This window comes from Anas platyrhynchos, chromosome 34, assembly GCF_047663525.1.
Source record: "Anas platyrhynchos isolate ZD024472 breed Pekin duck chromosome 34, IASCAAS_PekinDuck_T2T, whole genome shotgun sequence".
Lineage (NCBI taxonomy): Eukaryota > Metazoa > Chordata > Aves > Anseriformes > Anatidae > Anas > Anas platyrhynchos.
Genome location: NC_092622.1, coordinates 686,196 through 706,776, shown reverse-complemented (window position 1 = coordinate 706,776; position 20,581 = coordinate 686,196). Strand labels below are relative to the sequence as shown.

Genomic DNA, 20,581 nt, shown 5'->3' with positions numbered 1-20,581 from the left:
TATTGGTGCAGAAGTGTCACTGGTGTCACTGATGGACACCCCCCAGCCCTGCCCCAAACCCTCCCCTTCCCACAATAAAGCTGAATCCCCCCCCAGTTCAACACCTTATTGCACAGGTGGAATTAGAGACGGATGCTTTGGCTAAAGGAAGTTCCCAGGGGGAGCTGTGGAGGGAATGAGAGCAGGGGCGGGAGCGTGGGGGCAGAGCTTTGGGGCAGCCCACGGGGTTTTGGTGGTTCTGTTGCCGCAATGTGTGAGGAAGCACAGGCAGAGACGGGCTGTCTGTAAAATAAATCATCTCTTTATTTCAGGTTGTGTATCCAAAGACGAGTTCTCCCTCTCTACTTCCAGGAAGGGTTTCTCTCCCGTAAACTGAATGGTGACAAAGTTCTGGCAGCTACGTAGGACAAGAGGGGCTCCGGGCAGCGCCGGGGGCATCGCTCCCAGCCAGACCTCACCTTTGAGACCCTCACTGGGGGTGCGAGCAGCCCGGGCAGGGACCCTTCCTCCTGCTCAGCACGAGCAGAACCTCACCAAGAAATAACAATCATGAAATCATAATTAAAAAAAAAATCATCTAATGCTTTCCCCCCCCCAAAATCAAGCCTGGTATCTAACGCAGACAGCCCGAGGAGCAGCCCGAGATCCCTCTCCCTTCCCAGGAGCAGGGATGCCCGGTGCTGGCAGCAAGGCAGGGCTGGATCCTGGCGGCCGACAGGCGCGTCCCGGCACCACGCACCCGGCTCCTCTCCACCTGGGTTGAGCCCCTGGTTCAGCCCCGCTGCAGGATTGACCCCACGGCCCTTTTGGGTTGCGTGGCCGTCGGTCATTGCCCTCCTCCTGGCTGCAGGAGCTTCCCAGCGGCTTCCACACGCAGCTTCTCGAATGCCCGACGTGAAGCTCGGAGTCTCTCCAAGGAGTCCAGGGGCCCTGGCATGAGTCCAGCGCCTTCCTTCCACATCTGGGCACCAAAACGCCTTTGGGCTCCTCCACAACCCCCTTCCAGGCTCCTTGCGTTATTGCCGTGCCCCCGAAATTCGCAAACGGGAGCGGTCAAAAGGCACAGGACTGAGTTCAAGGCAGATGTGAAATGCAGCATATTTAAGGCTTTTGCTTCTTTTAAATTAAAATAATAAAAATAAAAATAAACAGGGGGAAGTTTTGGATCCTGGTTTCCTGAGCGCAGTCGGGGCTGGCCGGGGCTCGATCCACTCGCCCACTAGGTGAAGGACCAGAGCTGGTGGGGGTCCGAGGGGTTGCAGGGGACCATCGACGGGTGCTTGCCTCGTGCCGTCAAACACATGCGGGAGGCTGGGTTCTTAATCAGCCGGTCCTGGCCAAAAACAAAAGACAGTGCCTGGCTCAGCTCACCCCAAAGGACAGGAGTGAGGGGTGAAGCACCCGCATCCCGCGGCGCTCCCCGGGGACGGGGCTGGAGGGGGCTGCTCACCTGCGCCAGCTCCCACTCCTCGTTGGGGGGCACCCGCGTGGGCTTCCCCCGGTACTGGCACTCGCCCAGCTCGGCCAGCCCCGAGCCGGCCCGCAGGCACAGCTGCTTGCCGATGTTGTGCCGCAGGTCCCGCTGCGTTGTGTACTCAAAATACTGTGGGGGGCAAGAGCAGGGTGAGGGAGGGGGAATGTCAGCCCCTCGCCAGCTGCACCCCGATAAAACAACCCCTGGGGGAAGCATGGAGGGGCTGCGAGAGGGGCAGTGCTCCTTGGGGTCATGCAGGTGCCTACCTGGTTGCCCCCCATCCCGTGGCACGGGTACATGATGAGCGGTTTCCCACCGTGGTTGTTCTCACCGACATCCAGGCAGCTTTTGGTGCCCTCATTTTTAATCTGCAGGGAGAAAAAATAATAATAAGAAGAAGACCAGGGAGAGCGGATGGAGCCACGCTCGGTGCTGGGGTCGCAGGGCACCTAAATATCGCCGTGCAAACACGGTGCTGGCACCGGTGCCAGGTCCGGGTCCCTCGTCCTTTCCAGGACACCAGGAACGCCCGCGGCAGCGCCTCCTCCCCGCGGCTCAGGGCGAGAGCCGCCCGGCCAAAGTTTCAGGAAATAGAAGCGGATTTAAACCCGGGTGGGAGCCAGCGCCGAGCCCTCGGCGGACACGTAACCACGCTCAGCTTCCCTGCAGCCGGTCCCACGAGCCCGAGGAATTACACACACACACAGACCATCGGGTGCCAGCTTGGAGTAGGGGATTTTTGGCAGCTCCCTCCCCGCAGGCAGGGCCAGTGCCTCACGTCCTGCCCGTCCCCCTCTGCCTCGTCTCTTGGCACAGCTCATTTATTTTTTTGGGGTCCGCCTGTCAATGCCCAGAGCTGATGGCATGGGTTAGGAAAACTTTCAGCTGGGGAAATTTTCAGCTGTTTTGCCTGATTTAACCCATGCCACGGCCCCTCCAGGGCCCCGAAACCAGCTCTGCTGGATTCCAGCTCCCAGCTTCACCTCTCCGCTGTCAGCCGGAGCCTGAAGCAGCCCCATCAGCTGAACCAGACAGGCAGGGGCCCCTCCAGCACCCTGCTCCGGGCTGCCCTAAATGCAGAAAGCAAAGCCCAGCCTGCTGGGGACGTTGCTGCCACCACTCTAACAGAGGGAGCAGCCCAGGGGGTGGCAGGAGCTCCACACCCCCCCTACTTACCGCCCCATAGAAGGTGGGAGTCAGGTCGGGGACGAACATCTCGGGGTAGATGGTCTGCAGGTACCAGGTGAAGTTCTTGCAGTGAAGCTGCTCCCTCAGCTTGCGCCGTTCTGTAATGTCACCATACGTCTTCTATCGACAAAGTCACGTGAGAAAATTAAACTAACCTCCGAAGCCAGCCAGGAAACCCCCCCCGAGCCAGCACAGAGCTTTGTCCTCCCAGCTCTGCCACCGTCTGTCACATCGCCCCCGAGTCCCGCAGCAGCCGGGACCGAGACAGGCTCTGGGGTCCCACGAGACACCGCTGGTCCCAGGCAGGATTTGGCTGCTCACACCTGGGATGTTCTGGTGTCAGAGCAAAGCCGAGCTGCCAAAAACCCTTTGGTGTTGTAAAAGAATGTGTATTTTTCTGCTGGAAACGGGTATGGCAAAAAAGGGCTTTTTTTGGGCTATATCCTTCCACCCGCATTTGTTTGCCCAGCTCCGGGCTGAGCACGCAGATCCCTTGCATCTCCCTCTGCTCAGCCCTGAGCTCCGTGCAGGATCCGGCCCCCAGGACAGCGAAAGCCCCGCCGGCGTGCACGGTACCTCTCTGGCCATCTGCGCAGCCTGCTGGTTCCTCCTGTAGAAGATCTCCTTGTAGCTGTCCATCCAGACCTCGGCCAGGCGGACCTGGTTCCTGGAGATCACCTGCGTGCCCTTGGGGAAGGTGTGGGGGCTCTTGGAGCGGAAGACGTGGCCCACGACGGAGCAGGGGATGATCTCCAGCTGGCCCCCGCACTGCCAGACCTGCGGGGATGAGACGCGGGGCTCCAGCACCCCCCGAGGGCATCGGTGCCCCCGGATAAAGGGCATTCCCCAGAGCCGTGTCTTAAAGGAGGTGCCTGGCCCTCACCCTGAAGGACATTTCCACGTTCTCGCCCCCCCAGATCTCCATCTGATCGTCGTAGGAGCCGATGTGCTCGAAATAGGACCTGGAGATGGCGAAGAGGCCGCCGGCAAAGGTCGGAGATCTGAGAGAGAGAGAGAGAAAACGGGGGCTGGAGGGAGGCTGCCTGCACCCCCCTGCGCCTCCACCCACAAAATGGGTTAAAAAAAATAAAAAAAAAATAGCAGAGGTCTGAATTTTGGGGACACCACAGAGCAGCTGCAGCTCCCACAGCTCTGGCAGGGGGGACACGGCCAGGACAGAGCCGCTGCCAGGAGGGGACAGCAGGAACGCGGTGGCAGCATGACTCCGAGGGGCCTCGCTGCTGGTCTGCGAGCCAAAGCGAGAGGAGGATTTTATTACCGAAAACCTATCGCAGAAAAGAAAGGCAGAGATTAGCTCAGTGACCGGGCACCCTATTCACTCCTCCGGCTTTTCTAATCTGCTCCATCTGATCTTTACAAGAGGGAGGCTGGAATAGAAACTTGCTTTTATTCAGGAAAAAGGAGGGGGAAAAAAAAGGGGGGGCTTGTTGAGTGGCTGCGTTCCTGCCGAGAGGAGCAGAGAGAGATTAGACGCTGCTGGGAGCCAAACCGTCGGAAAAAGGGACCTTTATTGGGGCAGGGACGTCGCCCGGGTGACCTGTGCACAAAGCCAGCCCTGCTGCGGGCAGGATGCGGCCACGGCCAAACAGTGTCGGGTGTCTCCCGGCGGGGCTGCTGGGGGCACCGGCCGGAGATGCAGAGGGAAATCTCCCCCCCTCTAACACCCCTGTGGTCTTGCAGCTCTGCCAAAATCCCCCCGGCTGCTTTGAACAGCCGGGATGAACAGGGACCTGCTTTAGGGGGTTACACTGACCCGTCGGGCATCCTTTCTGCATTATTTCCAACCCACATGGGGTCTCTGCCTGCAGACAGCCCCAGCTCCCCGAGGGGAGGATTTTTCTCCTGCTGTTTAACCCCACGGGGAGAAGAAAACCCCATGGAAGTGGCCCGCAGGCTGCAGCCTGCGAGCAAAGCAGCGTGCCTGGGCGCTGGGGGGGTTCTCTGCATGTATGATGGGGTGGGAAGAAAGAAAACCCGAGGTGTCTGTGCACAGCCCGACCCACAGGTAACATCCCCTGGGTGCTGCGCCAACGCAGGCAGCCACCGGTGCCCAGGATTTCCAAGTGCAAGAAGATAAAAGGCAGCAATTAAGCGCTTAATGAGAGACTGTGCAAGAACCGAGATACAGCTGGAGGTGATTTAAAAGCTCTTTTCATAGATGTTTGTGGCTCTGCACTCACCAAAGCTTCCCTGAGGTTTCCCCTCTGCTACCTCCATGGCCCTGACCTTCCCTGAGCATCCTCTGCTGGGGGAAAGCTGCCCGAGAGGCCCTGACCCGAGCATCCCATGGGGGGGATCCCCTGGGAACACACAGCTTCACCCGCCGGGCCTCAAAGCTGTGGCTTGCAGAGAGAAAAACACCGGGGAAAACCCCAGCGTGCTGGGAAAGGAGGAAAAGCGACCGGAGGAGCCGGCAGCTTCCTGGCACTGGGCAGCCGGGGCTCGCACCCAGCTCTGCCACCTCGCCTGAGCATCGCCTGCTCGGCCAGCAAACTTTGCAGATTTTGGGTCCGGAGAGGACGCCAACGCCCCCTGCCAAGGCTTACTTGATGGGGTAGGTCTCGTCCTTCCTCCTCTGCCTCTCCCGGGGCGGGATGACCTCCCAGCCGAAGGTCAGGCTCCAGTCGAAGTTGCCCCGGCTGTGCTGCTTGCCGTACTGCACCGGCTTGGAGAACTCGAAGGTGTTGAGGTCGATGGTGGTGATGTCGGGGCTGACGACGGCCGTGGGCTCTTCGGCGATGCGGGACAGGAGGGGCTCCAGCCAGCCGTGGAAGCACTCGCCTGGGGGCACGGGGAAGGGTGAACCGACCTCGCGGGCACCACCGTCCCCTTCCCCTCTCCTCGGGGACCCGGGGGCACCCGCCAGTGGGACAGGGAGGGGGGTACTCACAGTGGGCGTCCAGGAAGGTCAGCACCTCCCCGCTGGCCACGCTGGCCCCCAGCAGCCGGGCCGTTATCAGCCCCTTCCTCTCCTCCTGCCGCACCACCCGCACGATCTGCAGCTGCTTCACGTAGTGCTCCAGCTCATCCTTCAGGTAGTCTGGGGGAGTCAGGGAGGGAGGAGAGCCACGGGCTCCAGGTGAGCGGGGGTGTTCATCCCACTGGGTCCCTGCCCCTTGGAATTGGGGTAGGGGCTTCCCCGGTCCTGCTTGGACCCTGCACTCGGGTTGGGGTCCAACTGCGAGCTTGGGGAAACCCAAATCCCCATTCCCCCGGCCCAAGAGGTTTTAGTTACTAAAAACTAGGTGGGTGATAAACCCCCACGCTGCCCTGACCCGAGGAAACGAGCTCCCAGACCCACGCCTTGCCTTTCCCAAGGTCTTTTCCCGGCAGCCCGGGGAGAGGCTGCGCCCGCCCTGCCCTCAGCTTACACCTGCTGCCCGCGTTCATGCAGCCAGGCCACAACCTCTTGGCCAAGGACCGGCCGAGAGCTCGCTGGGGCGGAAAGGCAGCTGCACCCAGCTGCACCCAGTGTCACCCAGTGTCACCCCGCGCAGAGAGCATGGAGAGGACGACCTGTGCTTGGGGCAAGAAAACCCAGGAAAGAATAGCTGCTGCGTGAGAAAGCCCCAAAGTGCTTTTCCCGGGGATGCTGCCTGCTGAGCAAGATGTTGCTCTTGCCCCATAGGATGTCCGCGTGCCCCGGGGGATGTTTTGGGTGCAGAAACCCCTTTATGCCAAGGTGCTGTCGTGGCACACACAGGTTTCTGCGCCCTGGAAGCTCACACAGCTGCCACGGGCGGAAACGGAGCGTTTATCTCCGGGACAGGGCAAGGGTAAAGTCTGCTCCTCTCCTGACATTGAAACATGTCATTAGTTTGCTTTGGGTGTAACTAATTAAGATTGCCAAATTGCGGTGTAGCGGGTGAGCGAGCTGTTTGCTGAGGTGGCAAGGTGTTTGCAGGAGGTGGGAGGAGTGCCCGGGTTTATCCGGGGGCTTTGTTAAAAGGAACCAGCAGCGTGGAAGGAAAAAAACCCAACAGCACTCACAGCAGGTGTGAAACAAGATGGAAAAACACCCGTCCGTGCCCTGAGCCACCCATCAGAGCTTTCTGCTCTTCCTCAGAGCTGCTCAGCGCCGCTCCCAGCTGCTCACGGGGTGGCAGCGATGCTCCTCGCCCCCCGTCCCGCAACGTCCCGTGTCCCCCCGCTGCCAGCCCCAACCCACCGTCCGTGCTGGCGTCGTCCACCAGGATGATCTCCTTCAGCAGCACGGCCGGGGAGGCGTGCAGGACGCTGTACACCGTGCGCAGCAGCGTGGACCACGCTTCGTTATGGAAGACGATGACCACGCTGGTGGTGGGCAGGGGCGGGCAGCGCTTGAATTTCTGGTCGATGCACCTAAGGGGGGGGGTGGGTGGGGGTTGGAAAAAAAATAAATAAAGCAGAATTTAAGCACAGCATGGATGGGACATGAAGAACCAGCGGGGCAGGGATGCCAAAACAAAATACCCCTCGTCCCCCTGCTGGGGCGTTCTGCATGGCGAGGCAGCAGCACCGGCAGCCCCCGCGGCTCTCGGCTTGCCATCGCTTTGATTTCTCTTGGTTTCTACCTCTTCCCCCCCAGCCCTGTCGCCGCCACCTCCGGTTGAGTGAATAACATTCCCGTCCCACCCCAGACCCGGTGTCCCCCCATTGTCACCGCTACACCTGCTAGGCACAGATAATCGCCTGCCGGCTTGGGGCTGGGGGGCCGGTCTGCGCACCAGGGCTGGGTTTCTACCTCCTATTCAAGCCTTTTTTCTCCAGGAGCCCCCCCAGACCCACCCCCGACCAGGCAGGGGCTGGGGGCACGCTCTAATCCGGCGGCCCAGCGCCGGAGGGCAGGCGGTGCAGTCTCTGGAGCTGAGGCCGCTTCCTTCGCCCCCCTGCCTGGCCGGCTCTGAGGCTGTTCCACTCGGCTAAGAAAAGAAAAAGTCAGATTACGGCAGAGCTGGCCGAAATAAAAGAGGGAAGGGAGGAGCTGGGGGAGATGCTGGAGCCAGCCGGCCGTGGGGCCAGGAGCAGGTACTTGGGGACACAAAGAGCCGCCGCACGCTTTCACCCCTTGCAATTAAAAACCAAGCATGAGGCAGACAGAAATTAGGGGAAATTCTGGCTCCCCAGCCCGCCGGCCCCAAAACAGTGAATTTCTGCCTCCTGTGCCGGACTGCTACCCCACTGATAGCGGAGGCAGTGAGCCTCGCTTTTATTTCCCCTTAAACCTGCCCTGGAAGGAGCAAATGAAGATTCAAACGAGCCCAGGGCAGTGGAGGGGGCTCTTACTCCGGCGGGCGGCTGTCGGGTCCCAGCGCTCGCTGGAGGGAGATGCGGTCGCTGGCAAAGGCGTTGAAGCAATGCTTCTCGTAGCCCCGCTCCTTCTCCTTGGTCTCCTCCGGCGTCCACTGGTCCTTCTTGAAGGCTTTGCCATCAGCTCCCGGGCTGTTGGGGTCCTGGGGGGGCCGCTCCATCAGCGGGCGCAGCTCCGCTGCCGTGTAGAAGCCGGGCAGGCAGGAGCGGGCGCTGCGGGGCGGCTCCTCCGGCTGCACCGGAGCCCCGATCTGCAGCTTGGGCATCGAGTCCCGAATGTTGTTGACCGCCCCCAGCATCAGGTCGATGACCTGGTCCTTCCCGTGGACGATGTTTTTCAGCCAGGGCTCCTCGCTCGGGTCTCTGTCCCCGACGTCCCTCTGCAGGATGAAGAGGAAGAGGACGAAGATGGCGCCCACCAGAGCCACCTTCAGCGGGCTGTAGCGGCGCCGCAGGAGCTTCATCCTCCACGGGGCGGCCGCGCCGTCCTCCCCACGTGTCAGCGACGTGCGTTTAGGGACACGGGGTCTCCAGGCGCTTCATGGTGACGTGCTGCGCTCTGCTAGCCTGGGGAGGAGGAAAAACACCCGCAGGTTAATTCCCAGACCGCAGTCAGCAGGATGCACTTTGGCTGCGATATATAAAGTTCACTCTCGGCGGGGCAGCGAATGAGCCTGGCTCTTGGCATCGCTGCCAGCGAGCGGAGCCTCTCCCACGTGGCACCTCCCAGTGCCTCCAGCCCACAAACCCACGCTGAAAATAAAACCCCACACAAAAAGCGGGGCTTGAGGGAAGCTGCGAGCTGTGCCGGCTGCTGCAGCATCACCCCGCAACCCTGCGCGCGGGGAAGGAGCCACGCAACGGAGCTAAAAGAGCCACTAACTTCCCTCTAATATTCCCAGATATGCAGAAAAAGCCTTTCCCAGATACTTTTCCTGCCTGCAGCATTGCTGGGAAGGAGAAGACGTGCGAGTCCCCCCCAGAGCTTTGCTTTTTGCTGAAGGGGAGCAGCAGGTCCAGAGCCTGGCTGAGCGCTCCGCGATGCCGCCGGGACCGCCGAGCTCTGCCTCCCGCCGCTCTTTGTGAGCTGCTGCCACCAGAGCATGGACAAGCTCCGTGGGAGCCATTCACCGGCATCTCCCCTCCTCCTCTTCAGAATCTCCCCCTCCTTTTTTTTTTTTTTTTTGATGCTTTGAAAATTGCGAAGCCCCCCACAGCGCCCTGGAGTGGAAAAGGGCACCTGCCATCAACTTCAAGGGCGAGGAAGCTCAGCTCGGGGCTCCTTATTCTTCTGTGGCCATGCGAGGCTTTATGGGCTGGGGGAATAAAGCAGCGGGCTTGTAAAGGAGGAGGAGGAGGAGGAGGAGGGAGGGGGACAGCCCGGTCCCTGCACCCGAGGTCACCGCTTTTAGTGCCGAAGGGCTGCGGGATCAAAGCCGGCAGCCAGAGCACGCTTCACTGCCAAGTGCGCCTGCAGCGAGGGGTCCCGGCTCCCGAGGAGGATGCTGAGAACCACTCAATGCACAGGGGGGAAAACAAAAAGCAGGAGTAAGGAAAAAACCCCAATTCTCCCCATTTCACTTGTTGGAGAGCTGAGCTCCCGCCTCACTTGAACCTCTGGGTCCTGAGGTTCTCAAAGCCTCGTGTGGCAAGGCAGCATCAGGCAGTGAGGAGTGACCTGTTTTGGGGAGAAATGCCTATTTCCACCATCCCCACATCTCTCCAATAATCCCCTGCCTGCCACGTTGCTGTGACCACACTAATGAAGCGCTCGTTACCCGCTAATAAGCCCCAGCACGGCACCCAGGGCCAGGGCACCGCTTAGCGCACAACAGCGGCTGCAGCCCCCAAGGGTCCATCCCGGGGGGGCTCCTACCTCAAACCGCAGCCCCATCCCCTGCCCCAAAAGCAACAAAAAACCCCGACAAGCAGCAAAACGACCCCTCGACACGCTGAAATCTCAGGCCAGCCTTTCTCAGAGGGCTCTCTCCCTGCTTTAACCTCTGGCAGGTGCTGTAAGCGAGCCATGAAGAGCGGAGCTCGTGGGGTTTGTGGACATGGCATCGAGGGGACAAACATGAGCCATGGGACGTTTCCTCCCCAAAACCACCGAGTGACACCCCCGCAGCAGTGCAGGCACTGAGTCACGGCGCAGGATGGGTCCCCGGGGTGACTTCTGCAACGAGCTGCAGCAGGAACTCCCGTGCGCTGCTTTCTGCTCCCAGTCCTCCACCACAAACCCATTCCCACGGGGCAGAGCCACCACCGACCCCGCTGGGCATCGTCCCCCGAGCTCCCTCCTGGCCACAGCACCCCAAAATCCCCCCCTGGGACAGGGCTCGCCCAACACCCAGCAAAACCAACGGCGGAGCGAGCGCGTCGCAGCTGCGTGGCGTCGGTCCCCAGTGGGGCCTGTTGCGTTCAGAAGAGGTTAAAAAAAAGGAAAAAAGAGAGGAAAAAAAAGGAGAGTGGGTTGAAATAATCACCAGCACGGTCAGGCCGAGGGTGGCAGCGGGACAGAGCCCGAGTGGCCGGGGCTCCCACGCAGCTGCGACACCCAACGCTTCCTCTTTGACGCCCGAGGGAGGAATCGGGGCGGGTGGGGAAGCTCTCGGAGCCCAAATCGGGACCTTCCTCCGGGGAAGGAAGCCCCGCGGGGGGGAACAAACCAAGGCAGAGCTGAGGGACCTCGACGCCGCGCCCCGAGTCACGGCCCCGGCGGGCTCCGGGTGCCGACGGCCCCCTGGGACCACGCCGGGGGGATGCAGCCCCCCGGTGAGACCCCGCTCCGTGCACACCGGGGGAAACCCGGTCCCGGTCCCCCTATCGGAGCCTCCGCTTCTCCCCGGAGCATCGCGGCGCGGCTTTAGTTTTAAGCAGATTGGTAAAAAACAGCGAAAATGGGGTGGGAAAGGGAACGTGAGCGCGGCTCGGTGCTACGGGACGGACCCGGGTGGCCCTAGGGGGTGGGAGGGCCCCCGCCGTCCCCTGGCCGGGATGGGGGCTCCGGGCAGGGCTCCGGTCCCTCCGCAGCCGGGACACCGGGGCCAGGAGCGTGGCGTGGGCTCTGCCTACCGGGGGCTGAAAAAGGAACCGGGACCCCCGGCCGGCTGAGGGACGGATCCTGCCCACCTCAGCGCCCCGAGCCCCGCAGCACCGGGACCCGCTGGGTTACACCGGGGGGCTCCGTGCCGGCCCCGAGCCTGCGGCACCGGCACCGAACCGGCTCCGTCCCGGTCCCCAGCACCTTCCCCCGGGCACCGACCGGGACCGGGACCGGGACCGGGACCGGGACCGGGACCGGGACCGGGACCGGGACCGGGACCGGGACCGGGACCGGGACCGGGACCGGGACCGGGACCGGGACCCACCCCCTCCCCAGCCCCCGCCCCCCCTCACCTGGCTCCGTGGCGGCGGCGGGCGCGGGGCCGCAGGTGCCGGACCGGGACCGGGGCGTGGCCGGGGGGGCGTGGCCGGGGGGCGTGGCCACCGCCGCCACCTGCCGCCGCCCCGGGGCACAGGTGCACGGCGCCCGCGCCGCGGTCCTAGCGCCGCCCGCCAGGGAGCGCAGCCGCGGTCCTAGCGCCGCCCGCTGGATAGCCCGGCCGGGGGAACGGGACGGGACGGGACGGGGGGGCGGTAAGGGTCTGACACCCCGGTACCGGCCACGGCGGGGCTCGTCGGGGACACCGGGGCATGGAGCTGGGGGTCCTGAGAGCCACGGGGACCTGTAGGGGCTGCAGGGACCTGGCACCGGGGGTCCTGGGAGCGGGGGGGACCCAGAGGGGCTTGAGCCGGGGGTCTGGGGGGTGGCGGGATCTGTAGGGTGCTGGGAGCCACGGGGCCATAGGGGGCTCCAGGGGCCTGATCCTGGGGTTGTGGGCACCAGTAAAGGCCCCGGGTCCCAGTGCTCTGTGTCCCGCAGCACCCAGCGGCCGGGGGCTGCCGGGGCTGGGCACTGGGGGAGCGGCACCGGCCCGCCGCGGTGCCCTCCCCGCTGGTGCTCCCCTTGCTTCGCGGTGCGTTAATTATTCTCCTTTGTTAATTATTCCGTGGCGGCAGCGGAGCTCCCAGCCCGGCGGCAGCGTTTGGCTGCAGCTTGGATATTTACGGTCCTTTTATCGGGCTGCGGTAATTGCCGCTCGTGTTTCCGCGTGCGAGTGGGTCAACAGAGCACGGACACCGGCACTCGCTGATGATTCCCATCTCTCTGCCGGCCCTGTTCAGCCTTTATCTCCTCACTGACCTGCTGATGGCACCAGTTTGCTGCTCGCCAGCAGCGCGGAGGGGTCGGGCCGGGCCGGGGACGCGTCCCCACGGCAGCAGCCCCGAGCCCTGAGCCCCGCTCCGCGCACCCCGTCCCCCTCGTCCTCAAGCCCCGTGCTTAACGCTAGGTGGTGGTGTCCTCCTGGAGCTGCGGGCTGAGCGCTGCTGGCTGCCCGACACTGCTGGGGCAGGAAAAGTCCCTGGAAAAGCCAGGTGAGACAGCGGTGGTGGGAGAGAGACCCTCCGGAGAGCGTGGGTGGGGGAAGGACGTGGCTGGGGACAATGTGGCAGCTACAGGCACGGGCAGCCCTTTCTGCAGGGGCTTTCTGCACACCGAAGGAAGGGCACAAGCAGCCCCCAGCCTCCCCGAGCATCTCTGTCGCGACATCCAGAAGGGCAGAGGAGCACGAGGGAGGTGCTGGAGGCACCGGGGAAACCCCAGCGGCTTTCTCCGGGCTCCCAAAGGCAGAAGGGACGAGTGCTGGGAGGATTTTAACACCCGCCAGAGCCTTTTCGTTGGCTCCTGTGCTGTACCGAGGATTTGGGGATTTGAGCTGGGGTGGAGCGAGTATTAATTTGGATTATTGGGATATTAGCTTGAATATTAGCTGCCTTACAGAGGATAAGCTTTGTGGCGGTCAGTTTCGTAGATGCACAACTACCCGGCAGCCTCCGCATTAAAGCAGCAACAAATTGCTCGAGAAGGGCAGGGGAAGGCTAAGTAACAGAAAAGACGAGTGTCTTACCTGGCATGGTGCAGAGAAGAGCCAAAACTCACCCGCCACAAGGCCACCCATGGCCTCCATAATAGTCTCCTGTGCTTTTCAGAGCTAATTTTAAACCCAGGGTTTGCACAGCAGTCGCCTGTAATTCACTGCTGCTTTATTTCCTGTCTCGCTGCTGTGCAGAGGTTTCGCTCTTAACACAAAAAAACTGAAGGGAAATTCCCTGCCCCAATTTTTTCTGTTACTGATCTTTTTCAGTTGCGACGCGCCGAGCCCGATGTCACGCCGCAGCTACCCGGCTGGGGGAAGGAGGGCCCCCCCCAAGAGTAAGTGTGGTCCTGCGGAGAAGGGAGCTTTGGGGCTTCGCGGGGTCCACACAGGTCTGTGTCGCGGGGAACAGGGTGGGAATGGGTTTTTCTCCTCATTAAAGCAGCCCCAATCCCCAGTGCCATGGGGGAACGCGGCTGACGGCACGTCCTTCCCCTCCGAGTCACTCGGTGAGCGACCGGGTCCCCGAGTTTTTGTTTTTGTTCTTGGATTGCTTTCTTTAATTGCGATTTGAAAAACGCTTTTCAAGGTTACACAGGAGATTAAAATCTCCTGCCCTCCTAAATTACAGTAGTAATTTGGGGGAAATTAAGAAGCGTTGAGCGACTGAAAAAACAGCAGGAATCTTAAAAAATCAATACAGGCTTACTTGGGAATGACAGCTCCAAATCACACACTTCTTAATAATTAATTGGCATGGTTATATATAACTCCTAGGCAAAATATATCCCCTTAATCTTTAATTTGATATGTTACCAATGGCGTTAGCTGCTTTGGAGGTTGCGAAGTTTATATCCTTGGCTTTTAGGAATCAGTGGGACCCAAACAGCTGAAAATACAAGCCAGCTATCATCACGGCTTGTTTGTGGGCTAAGAAGCGCAGAAATACCCTGCTCTGGAAGCGGACCTTACCATTTGGTCTGAAGTTTTCTTTGCGCTCGGTGCGTTTCCTTCACGTCGGCTGGGATTTCTGCCCTTCGCCCCTACTGGGGAATCCACAACACTCCGGGTGCCAGAGGAGGTTTCATAAAACCCATCAGCTGAGCCTCTAATTACAGAGCCGGAGCTTAAATTCACAGCACTAAGCAGCAGCGAACCTGGAAAACATGACAGGAAGCAAAGCTGATTTGCATGTCTGTGATTATCGAGATTGCACAAATCTTTCAAATCAAAATGTACTTTGCAGATGGCTTGCAGATTTATACCACACTTTGGTTTTATTTATTATCTTTCAGACTGGTAATAATTGGTGCAATATGGTAAAACTGGAAAGTCTAATCCACAATACAGCTGTTAAAGCAGTGAGAAATGTACTGAACACAACACAGGGAGAATTTTCTTTGTAGTAACAATATTTGGTTAAAGCATACCATGTGGGCATGAGCTGGATTTTCATTTGCAGAGTATTTTCAGGAGCAGAAGGGGCAGCTCAGGGCTGAGCATCTCAAGAAAAGGGAATTGAGCCCCTGTGCTTGGACCTCCTTCCCTGCTGGTGTTCGTTGCCAGGAGTTTGTTTGCTCTCACACCACTGCACAAGAAAAATAAATCCCCTGAATACACAGCCTTTGGTACTAAATGAATGTGAAATGCAAGTTTCCAAGTAGATTTTTACATAAATGGGACTTTTTGGTGTTTTGGAGCTCAGCTGCGGGCTGCAAGATGGAAGAGCCCAACTTGGCTGTTGAGTTATCTCCTGATTCGGACAGAATCACTTCCCTTTTCAGTTTTTCTATTTTCTATGTAAATAGCAAGAGAACTGGAACTGGCAACGCTTCTTTCTGCACAGTCCCATACGCACAAGCTGAGATCTCTGGAGGTCTTGCACCATGACTGAGCACAGTCCTCCCCAGCTCTGGGGAACCTCTGCGGCTCCTTGCTGCCTTTGAAAAACACCCAGTGGGTCATTTCCTCTCGTTTTTGTTTTTTTTTTTTTTTTTCCTGATTAGGCACAATGGAGATGGACAAAATATTCCTCCAGCTGTGTGAGGAGGTTACCAGGCTGCAGGATCTGTGTGCGAAGCAGGGCAAGCTCCTCCAGAAGCTGACTGCCAGGAAGGGCCCTGTCCTCGGTAAGCAGCAGGGCTGGGGAGGGCGTGCTGAAATTGCTCTTTCGCTAAAAAGAGCAGATCTACGCTGATGGGAGTGATTTGAACCTTCATCCTCATGCTGGCAAGAGCTTTGCTGCCAAAAGTGGGGGTAACATTAAAGCAGGCTTAAGGCACGCGTGCTCCACTCCCTGTGCTGGCTGTCCTAGCTTTTTGGCTTCGCCTTCACCACCAAACCAGGAGTAACATGTGTGTGTCTGCTTCGAGGCGTGTTAAAACCACCACAGGCTGCTATTTACATGTGTCTCCCCTGGGGAGAGTGGGGAGGAGCTGGGGCAGATGGTACTCATTGCCTAGAGCGTTTTTGGAAGGCAGGGGTGGTGGTGGAGCCTCCTTGGACTGCGGTTTGCCTGGGTGAATGTTCTTGCCCAGCAGCCTGCCTGGTTTTCCAAGAAATCTCCTGGTCCCCCACCATGGCCCATGTGCTCATCTGCTTCCCCCTGTCCCCCACAGTCACATTAATCTTGCAGGGTTTTGCAAGTTTTTCCTGACCTTACAGGCTGTTTTCTGTGGTCAGGAGGGATTTGCCCAGACGAAGGGCTGCCATGTGCTGATTTTGCAGCCGGGCAGCCCCGCGTGCTCCCCAGCCCTGCGGTAGCCTCGTTTCCCCCATGAGGAAGGGGGCGAGCCTGCAGCATCACCATCTGCACGTCCTTCCCTCGGGGCTGGCACGCAGATAAGCAGCTCCAAACAGTGCCCAGACCAACGTCATTATGCAGGGACGCAGATATCGCAGCATTTCCCCTCCTAGGACAGCTGCTGCTCTTCCTCCAACTCGCCTCCCTTTCTGGCTCTCCTCAGATGCTGTTTCTTTGCTGCTCCAGCCTTGTGTTTGCTGCCACCCCCTAGCTGAGGGGCAGTGAGCTTTGCTTGCCCACTCCCCCCCTGAGGAGATAATACCTGGTAGTTTCACTGCAGCACAAAAGGAGAATGAAACACGGGGAAGGGAAAACACAAATGCCACAATCCCCCAGAAATGACCTGATTCCTTTCAAAGATATCCCCATGTCGCTGCCGGTCCAGTGCACGGAGGACATGGCCACGGAGGAAGGGGAAAGGCCACCGGGCAGCCCACAGAAGTGCTCCGAGGCCCCGGAGGGCTCTGCCCACCCCCTGGTGCAGCCGCACGCTGCCGACGTGCCCGGCTTCGACAGCAGCTACCCACCGAGTGCCCCAAACGGCAGCGTCTTCGACGGCGGGGCTGGCAGAGCAGCTCTTGCTGTGGCTTTTGGCAGCAACAAGGCAGAGAGAAGTGAGAAGATGGATCTAGACACGTGGCTGAAGAACTGCAGGATGCCTCCTGTCGTGAATAGCCCCGAGGAAGGAGTGAGAGCTTGCTGCAGCCCGCAGGAGTTCGTGGCACCAAATGCCGAGGCTGTGGACTCCTTCCTGACTCTCTTGGACCTTTACAAAGGCCCAGAAGCCCTTCAGAAGGAAGATGCTCCCAGTGAAAGTGCTCCGGCTGCTGAGGAAAAGGTGCCAGTAGAGATCCGAGGACCCATGAAGGTAAATGCTGAGGCTGGCAGGGATTTTTGTCTGGGGGTTTTGCCCGCTCTTCCCAGTGCAACAGCATCTGCCAATTTTCATCATCCTCTCCATCAACCCGGGGGTAACGTGGGGAGCTCTGGCAGAGCAGAGGTTTATGGTTATGTCCTGAAAAGGCTTCTAGGCACCCACTTATCCAGTTTTGAGGGGAATTAGGTCCATGAAAGTCCCTGGGATCTGGCTGCCAAGCACCTGATGAGTGAAACCTTTCCCGTGGTCCTTCCTGCTCCTGTCTGAGGCATTGGGGAAACCTTGAGGTGATTGATTCAGTCTGGGAAGGCCTGTATCGACCTCCTTGGGATCTGCAAATTAAATGAGTTCTTAAATATTTCCTTTATTCTCCGATTTATCAGGTTCTGGTAAGGCTTCGCAGTGTGCTATAGGCGGGACACCAATGCTGGAATGGCAGTGAGTGTCCCCATAATGCCAAGCCCATTTCCTTTAATTTCTTTTCCCATATGAGGCCCTTAAAATTATTTCGTGACTGCTGTGGCTATACATTCATGGGGAAAGCTATTGATTTTCAGCCTGGGCTTTATTTAGAAGCTAGTTTCTTTTTAAGAAGAAGGAGGAGAAGAAAGAAATAAGAGGAAGCGGTGTCTGTCTGGTAAAGTCCTAATGTGCCTTATCAGCACTTAAATGATAATGGCACAAAAGGAAATTACAAATGCTCTCAAGTTTGCTTCTTACAAAAGCACTTTTCTCATGTTCTTGCTTGGGTAGTGATTGTAGCACTCAGGGGAAAGCGTTGGGTGATGGGGGAGGCTCAGGAGACAGCATCCTCTGGCAGATTTGGGCGAGGATGGAGCGAGGCGAGACTTGAGCTCCCCCAGACTCCAGCCCAGGGCAGCAGCCCTTCGCCCAGCCCTCCTGTGGGCACAGAACCTGCTGGTGGTTTGAAAGGCTCTGCTTCAGCATGGTCAGCCCTGGGATGTGGAGGTTGAGACACAATTAGGGGCTTGAGAGAGGCTGCCTCTGCCCTTCCCACTGACCACTTCTCCCTTCCCATCCCTGCAGACGTCCTGGACACCAGGCTGGATGCTGGAGGATGCTCCGCTCGGGCAAGGTGACGTCCTCACCTCCGAGGCCGCTCAGACTTATGACATTTGCCAGGCGATTTTCCCCTCGGATGCGGCAGCCCAAGCAGACTATTTAAAGGAAGTCTTAACCCATATGAAGTAGGACTTTCCACTCGTAAACCTGCGTATTTGCACCGCGACCACGATGGGCTCTGGACCTTCATGAGATCCTGCTGCTGGATCAGCTCAGGCAGCAATCCTGTTCCGAGTAATCCGGCGTGCTCCCAAACTGGTGCTCCCGTCCCTTGTGCCCTGCTGGATGGGCCGGCTGGGGGCTCGGGGTGTGTTTTGGCTTTTTGAGCTTTGTGGATATCAAAGCAGCTTCTGTGCCAGAGGCTGGAGGTGTGTGGGGGATGTGGGGAGCTGTAACTCAACGGGAAATGAACATTTTTCAAAATTCTCCATAACCACAAAGGTTGAAATACTTTTTCTGTAAATAGAGACATTTGAAAAGCTTTGGCTTTTTATGAGAAGTCTCAGCTCGGAGCACAGTTCATCTTCATGCGGATGCTTGGGTGGCTCCATGAGCAGGATCAGGCCCTTGTTTGGCTGGAGGTCAAAGTGGGTTTTCTCCCATCATGGTGCAACCTCCCCGTTTGCATCTCCAGCTCCAAGTTTTATCCCATGGCTCCTCAAATTAATTAGATTGTGGCATGACTTTATAGTGTTTTGTGCTCTTGTTTAGAACCTGGAAGAATATATCTGTTTCCAACATGCTAAGTTACTGGAAGCACCAGCTCAAACAGAGAGCCAGAGCAAGAAGGGCCATAAATTTATTTGGTATAAAATTGTAACAGCCATCCAAAACTTGCCGGAAGGAAGAAAACCATCCCAGTTCCTCCTGCTCTAAGAGCAAGTCCAGTAAATTTAATTTAAAAATCCCAGGCACAGATGGCTTTTCTCAAGAGTAAAAGCAGTCGTGGCACACTGGTTTCCATGAGCTGTGCTCTGAAATGAGCCACGCGTGTGTCTGTGCGTGGCATTGCACGAAATGACACAAAAAAATCACACCGGGCGCATTTGGGGTCACCCATCCCCAAATTTCAGCGTGATGCTCCGCCTGCGCTCCATCCCTGGTGACTCAGGCCGTTTGAGCTGTCCAAATTCGACCAACTAACTTCACCGCGTGGACTTCGACGCGCTTCGTTATATTTTTAGATGTCGCGTTGTGCGGTGCAATTAGTCACCCCCCTCCCAGCCAGATGGTCCACGGTGACACAGGAGCTTCTTTTTTTAATCCAACACTTTCCATTGGCATGAGCATGCCTCTGCTTCCTAAATAACCTTAAGTATAGGGTGTTTGTTTTAGCTGCAGAGAGTGGGCGGCGTGTTATTGTTTTTCCCCAGGTTCGGCTCACCAGGGCTCCAGTGGGTGTCATTTCTGAAAAGGCAGGAGCAGAATGATGGCAGTTTCCAGTAAGGAGAAATTGGAAAATCAAGGCTTGATGCGCCGGATTAAACCTGCTGTAATTCTGGCTGCTGGGCGTGTGCGTCGGGCAAGCACAGGAATATGCGCATCCTCCCACGGCTCTTGTTTTCAAGGCTTAAAGCAGCTGAAGAAGGAGACCCCAGTGCTTCCCAGTGAGAACCAAGCCAGCCCAAAAGCAGCTGAACACCAGATTTGGGTGGAAAATGTTCACTTGTTGAGTTTTCTCCTCGAGGAGCCTGGGATGTGGGAAGGGAGAGGGGGCTGAGAGCCTGGGGCAATGTGCATGCACCCATGCACGTGCACACACACACACACACGTGCGTGCACATGCACCCCGAACTCTGTACGAACACCCACAAATGTTACGAAATATTTATATTTCCTAAAGTGATAACACATATTCTTGAAGGAAAGAAGCTCTGTGATGACTGTGGCTGTCCCCAGCCTCTCCCTCGTTCCCGGAATTGCCATCAGCAATAAGGGGAAGGGGGATCATCGCCCCACAACCTGCAGCAGGACCCCCCTGTGCCACCAGCAGGAATGGGAAATCGTTACCGGCTGTTAATTAATGACCAGCCCTCTGTTGTCATCTCCCACTAATGGAAGAGAAATGCTTCCTTATCCCGTCTCGTTTGGCCATGGACTCGGGGAGTCTGAAACTGGCACACGGAGCACAGGACGTACATTTCCAGTCAATGAAAGAACTTTACAACACGGTCATTTGGAGCGTTTTCTGTATGAAAACAGAGCAATGTCTTGGGCTGCTGAATTTGGGGGGGGCTTTTGCCTTTAATGCGAGATTTGCCACAGGCCTTTCCTGGGGAAAAACATGGGGCTAATGGGAAGGGAAAGAGAGGCAATCCCTGCAGCAGGGCGAGCCTCGCGGCCGGTCCCTCGTCAGCAGGATTTGAGGGTATTTTAGTGCTTGGTTTCCCTTGAAAATACGAAATGCTTTTGGGGTTGTAGAGGATGTGAAGTTCTAGCAGCTGAGCCCCAAAAGGCTGGGGGAAAAGCAGCATTTTAGTGTTCGCTGGCACTTTGCAAAATGCCTGTTGGAGGGCTTGGGGGGGGTGATGCTGGATGTGATGCTTGGGGGGGGGGCAATGCTGGGGGGTGATGGAGGAGGATTGGGGGTGATGCTGGGAGAGACTGGGGGATGATGCTGGAGGGGGAACAAGGGTGATGCTGGACTGGGGTGATGCTGGAGGAGGCTTGCTGGTGGTGCTGGGGGGGTGATGCTGGGGGGGGGCTGGAGGGAGACCTCGAAGACCCCAAAGGGGCTCCTGGGGCTGGGGCCGGGGCCGTGCTGGGGGGGACCGGGGGGGGGCTGTGCCCGGATCGAGGCCGCGGGTTCCTCACCGGGCGCTGCCCCCCACCCCCTGGGACCCCCCCAGCCCCGGCCCTGCCTCCTC

The 20,581-nt window shown here is 58.5% G+C and overlaps 2 protein-coding genes across 8 annotated transcripts; one reads left to right on the top strand and one right to left on the bottom strand.

Annotated features, from left to right (window-relative positions):
- Positions 1-281: 281 nt before the first annotated feature.
- GALNT6 (polypeptide N-acetylgalactosaminyltransferase 6) lies at positions 282-14,076 on the bottom strand. 5 transcript variants are annotated; one of them, XM_038171597.2, is made up of 11 exons: positions 13,924-14,076; positions 7,949-8,539; positions 6,852-7,024; positions 5,574-5,723; positions 5,230-5,464; positions 3,546-3,663; positions 3,239-3,439; positions 2,651-2,782; positions 1,741-1,842; positions 1,451-1,603; positions 282-1,333 (listed from the first exon to the last, which is right to left on the bottom strand). In XM_038171597.2, the coding sequence occupies exons 2-11, from the start codon at positions 8,434-8,436 to the stop codon at positions 1,220-1,222; spliced, it is 1,866 nt and encodes a 621-aa protein (XP_038027525.1). In that variant the 5' UTR covers positions 8,437-8,539; positions 13,924-14,076; the 3' UTR covers positions 282-1,219. The 5 variants fall into 5 exon arrangements, with proteins under 5 accessions (XP_038027525.1, XP_027301260.1, XP_038027524.1 ...); XM_027445459.3 differs by lacking the exon at positions 13,924-14,076 and adding an exon at positions 12,985-13,142; XM_038171596.2 differs by lacking the exon at positions 13,924-14,076 and adding an exon at positions 11,372-11,493.
- On the top strand, positions 10,629-19,889 carry LOC101796470 (uncharacterized). Of its 3 annotated transcripts, none has more exons than XM_038171601.2 (6): positions 10,629-10,747; positions 12,035-12,451; positions 13,222-13,289; positions 14,958-15,080; positions 16,114-16,622; positions 17,679-19,889. In XM_038171601.2, exons 3-6 carry the CDS (start codon positions 13,241-13,243, stop codon positions 17,841-17,843), a joined length of 846 nt encoding a protein of 281 aa, XP_038027529.1. In that variant the 5' UTR covers positions 10,629-10,747; positions 12,035-12,451; positions 13,222-13,240; the 3' UTR covers positions 17,844-19,889. The 3 variants fall into 3 exon arrangements, with proteins under 3 accessions (XP_038027529.1, XP_012964888.1, XP_038027528.1); XM_013109434.4 differs by having other exon boundaries at positions 10,655-10,856; XM_038171600.2 differs by having other exon boundaries at positions 10,657-10,747; positions 12,367-12,451.
- The last annotated feature ends 692 nt before the right edge of the window (positions 19,890-20,581 follow it).

What these genes read in the sequence shown, in the direction of transcription:
- LOC101796470 (XM_038171600.2), top strand. An exon ending in CAGGAAGGGCCCTGTCCTCG is followed by an intron (nt 15,081 to 16,113) that starts GTAAGCAGCAGG and finishes TTCCTTTCAAAG; the next exon opens with ATATCCCCATGTCGCTGCCG. An exon ending in AGATCCGAGGACCCATGAAG is followed by an intron (nt 16,623 to 17,678) that starts GTAAATGCTGAG and finishes CCATCCCTGCAG; the next exon opens with ACGTCCTGGACACCAGGCTG.
- GALNT6 (XM_038171597.2), bottom strand. Translation starts at nt 8,436, where the DNA reads ATGAAGCTCCTGCGGCGCCGCTACAGCCCGCTGAAGGTGGCTCTGGTG. An exon ending in GACCTTCCTGGACGCCCACT is followed by an intron (nt 5,465 to 5,573) that starts GTGAGTACCCCC and finishes CCGTGCCCCCAG; the next exon opens with GCGAGTGCTTCCACGGCTGG. An exon ending in ACGTGGAAATGTCCTTCAGG is followed by an intron (nt 3,440 to 3,545) that starts GTGAGGGCCAGG and finishes TCATCCCCGCAG; the next exon opens with GTCTGGCAGTGCGGGGGCCA.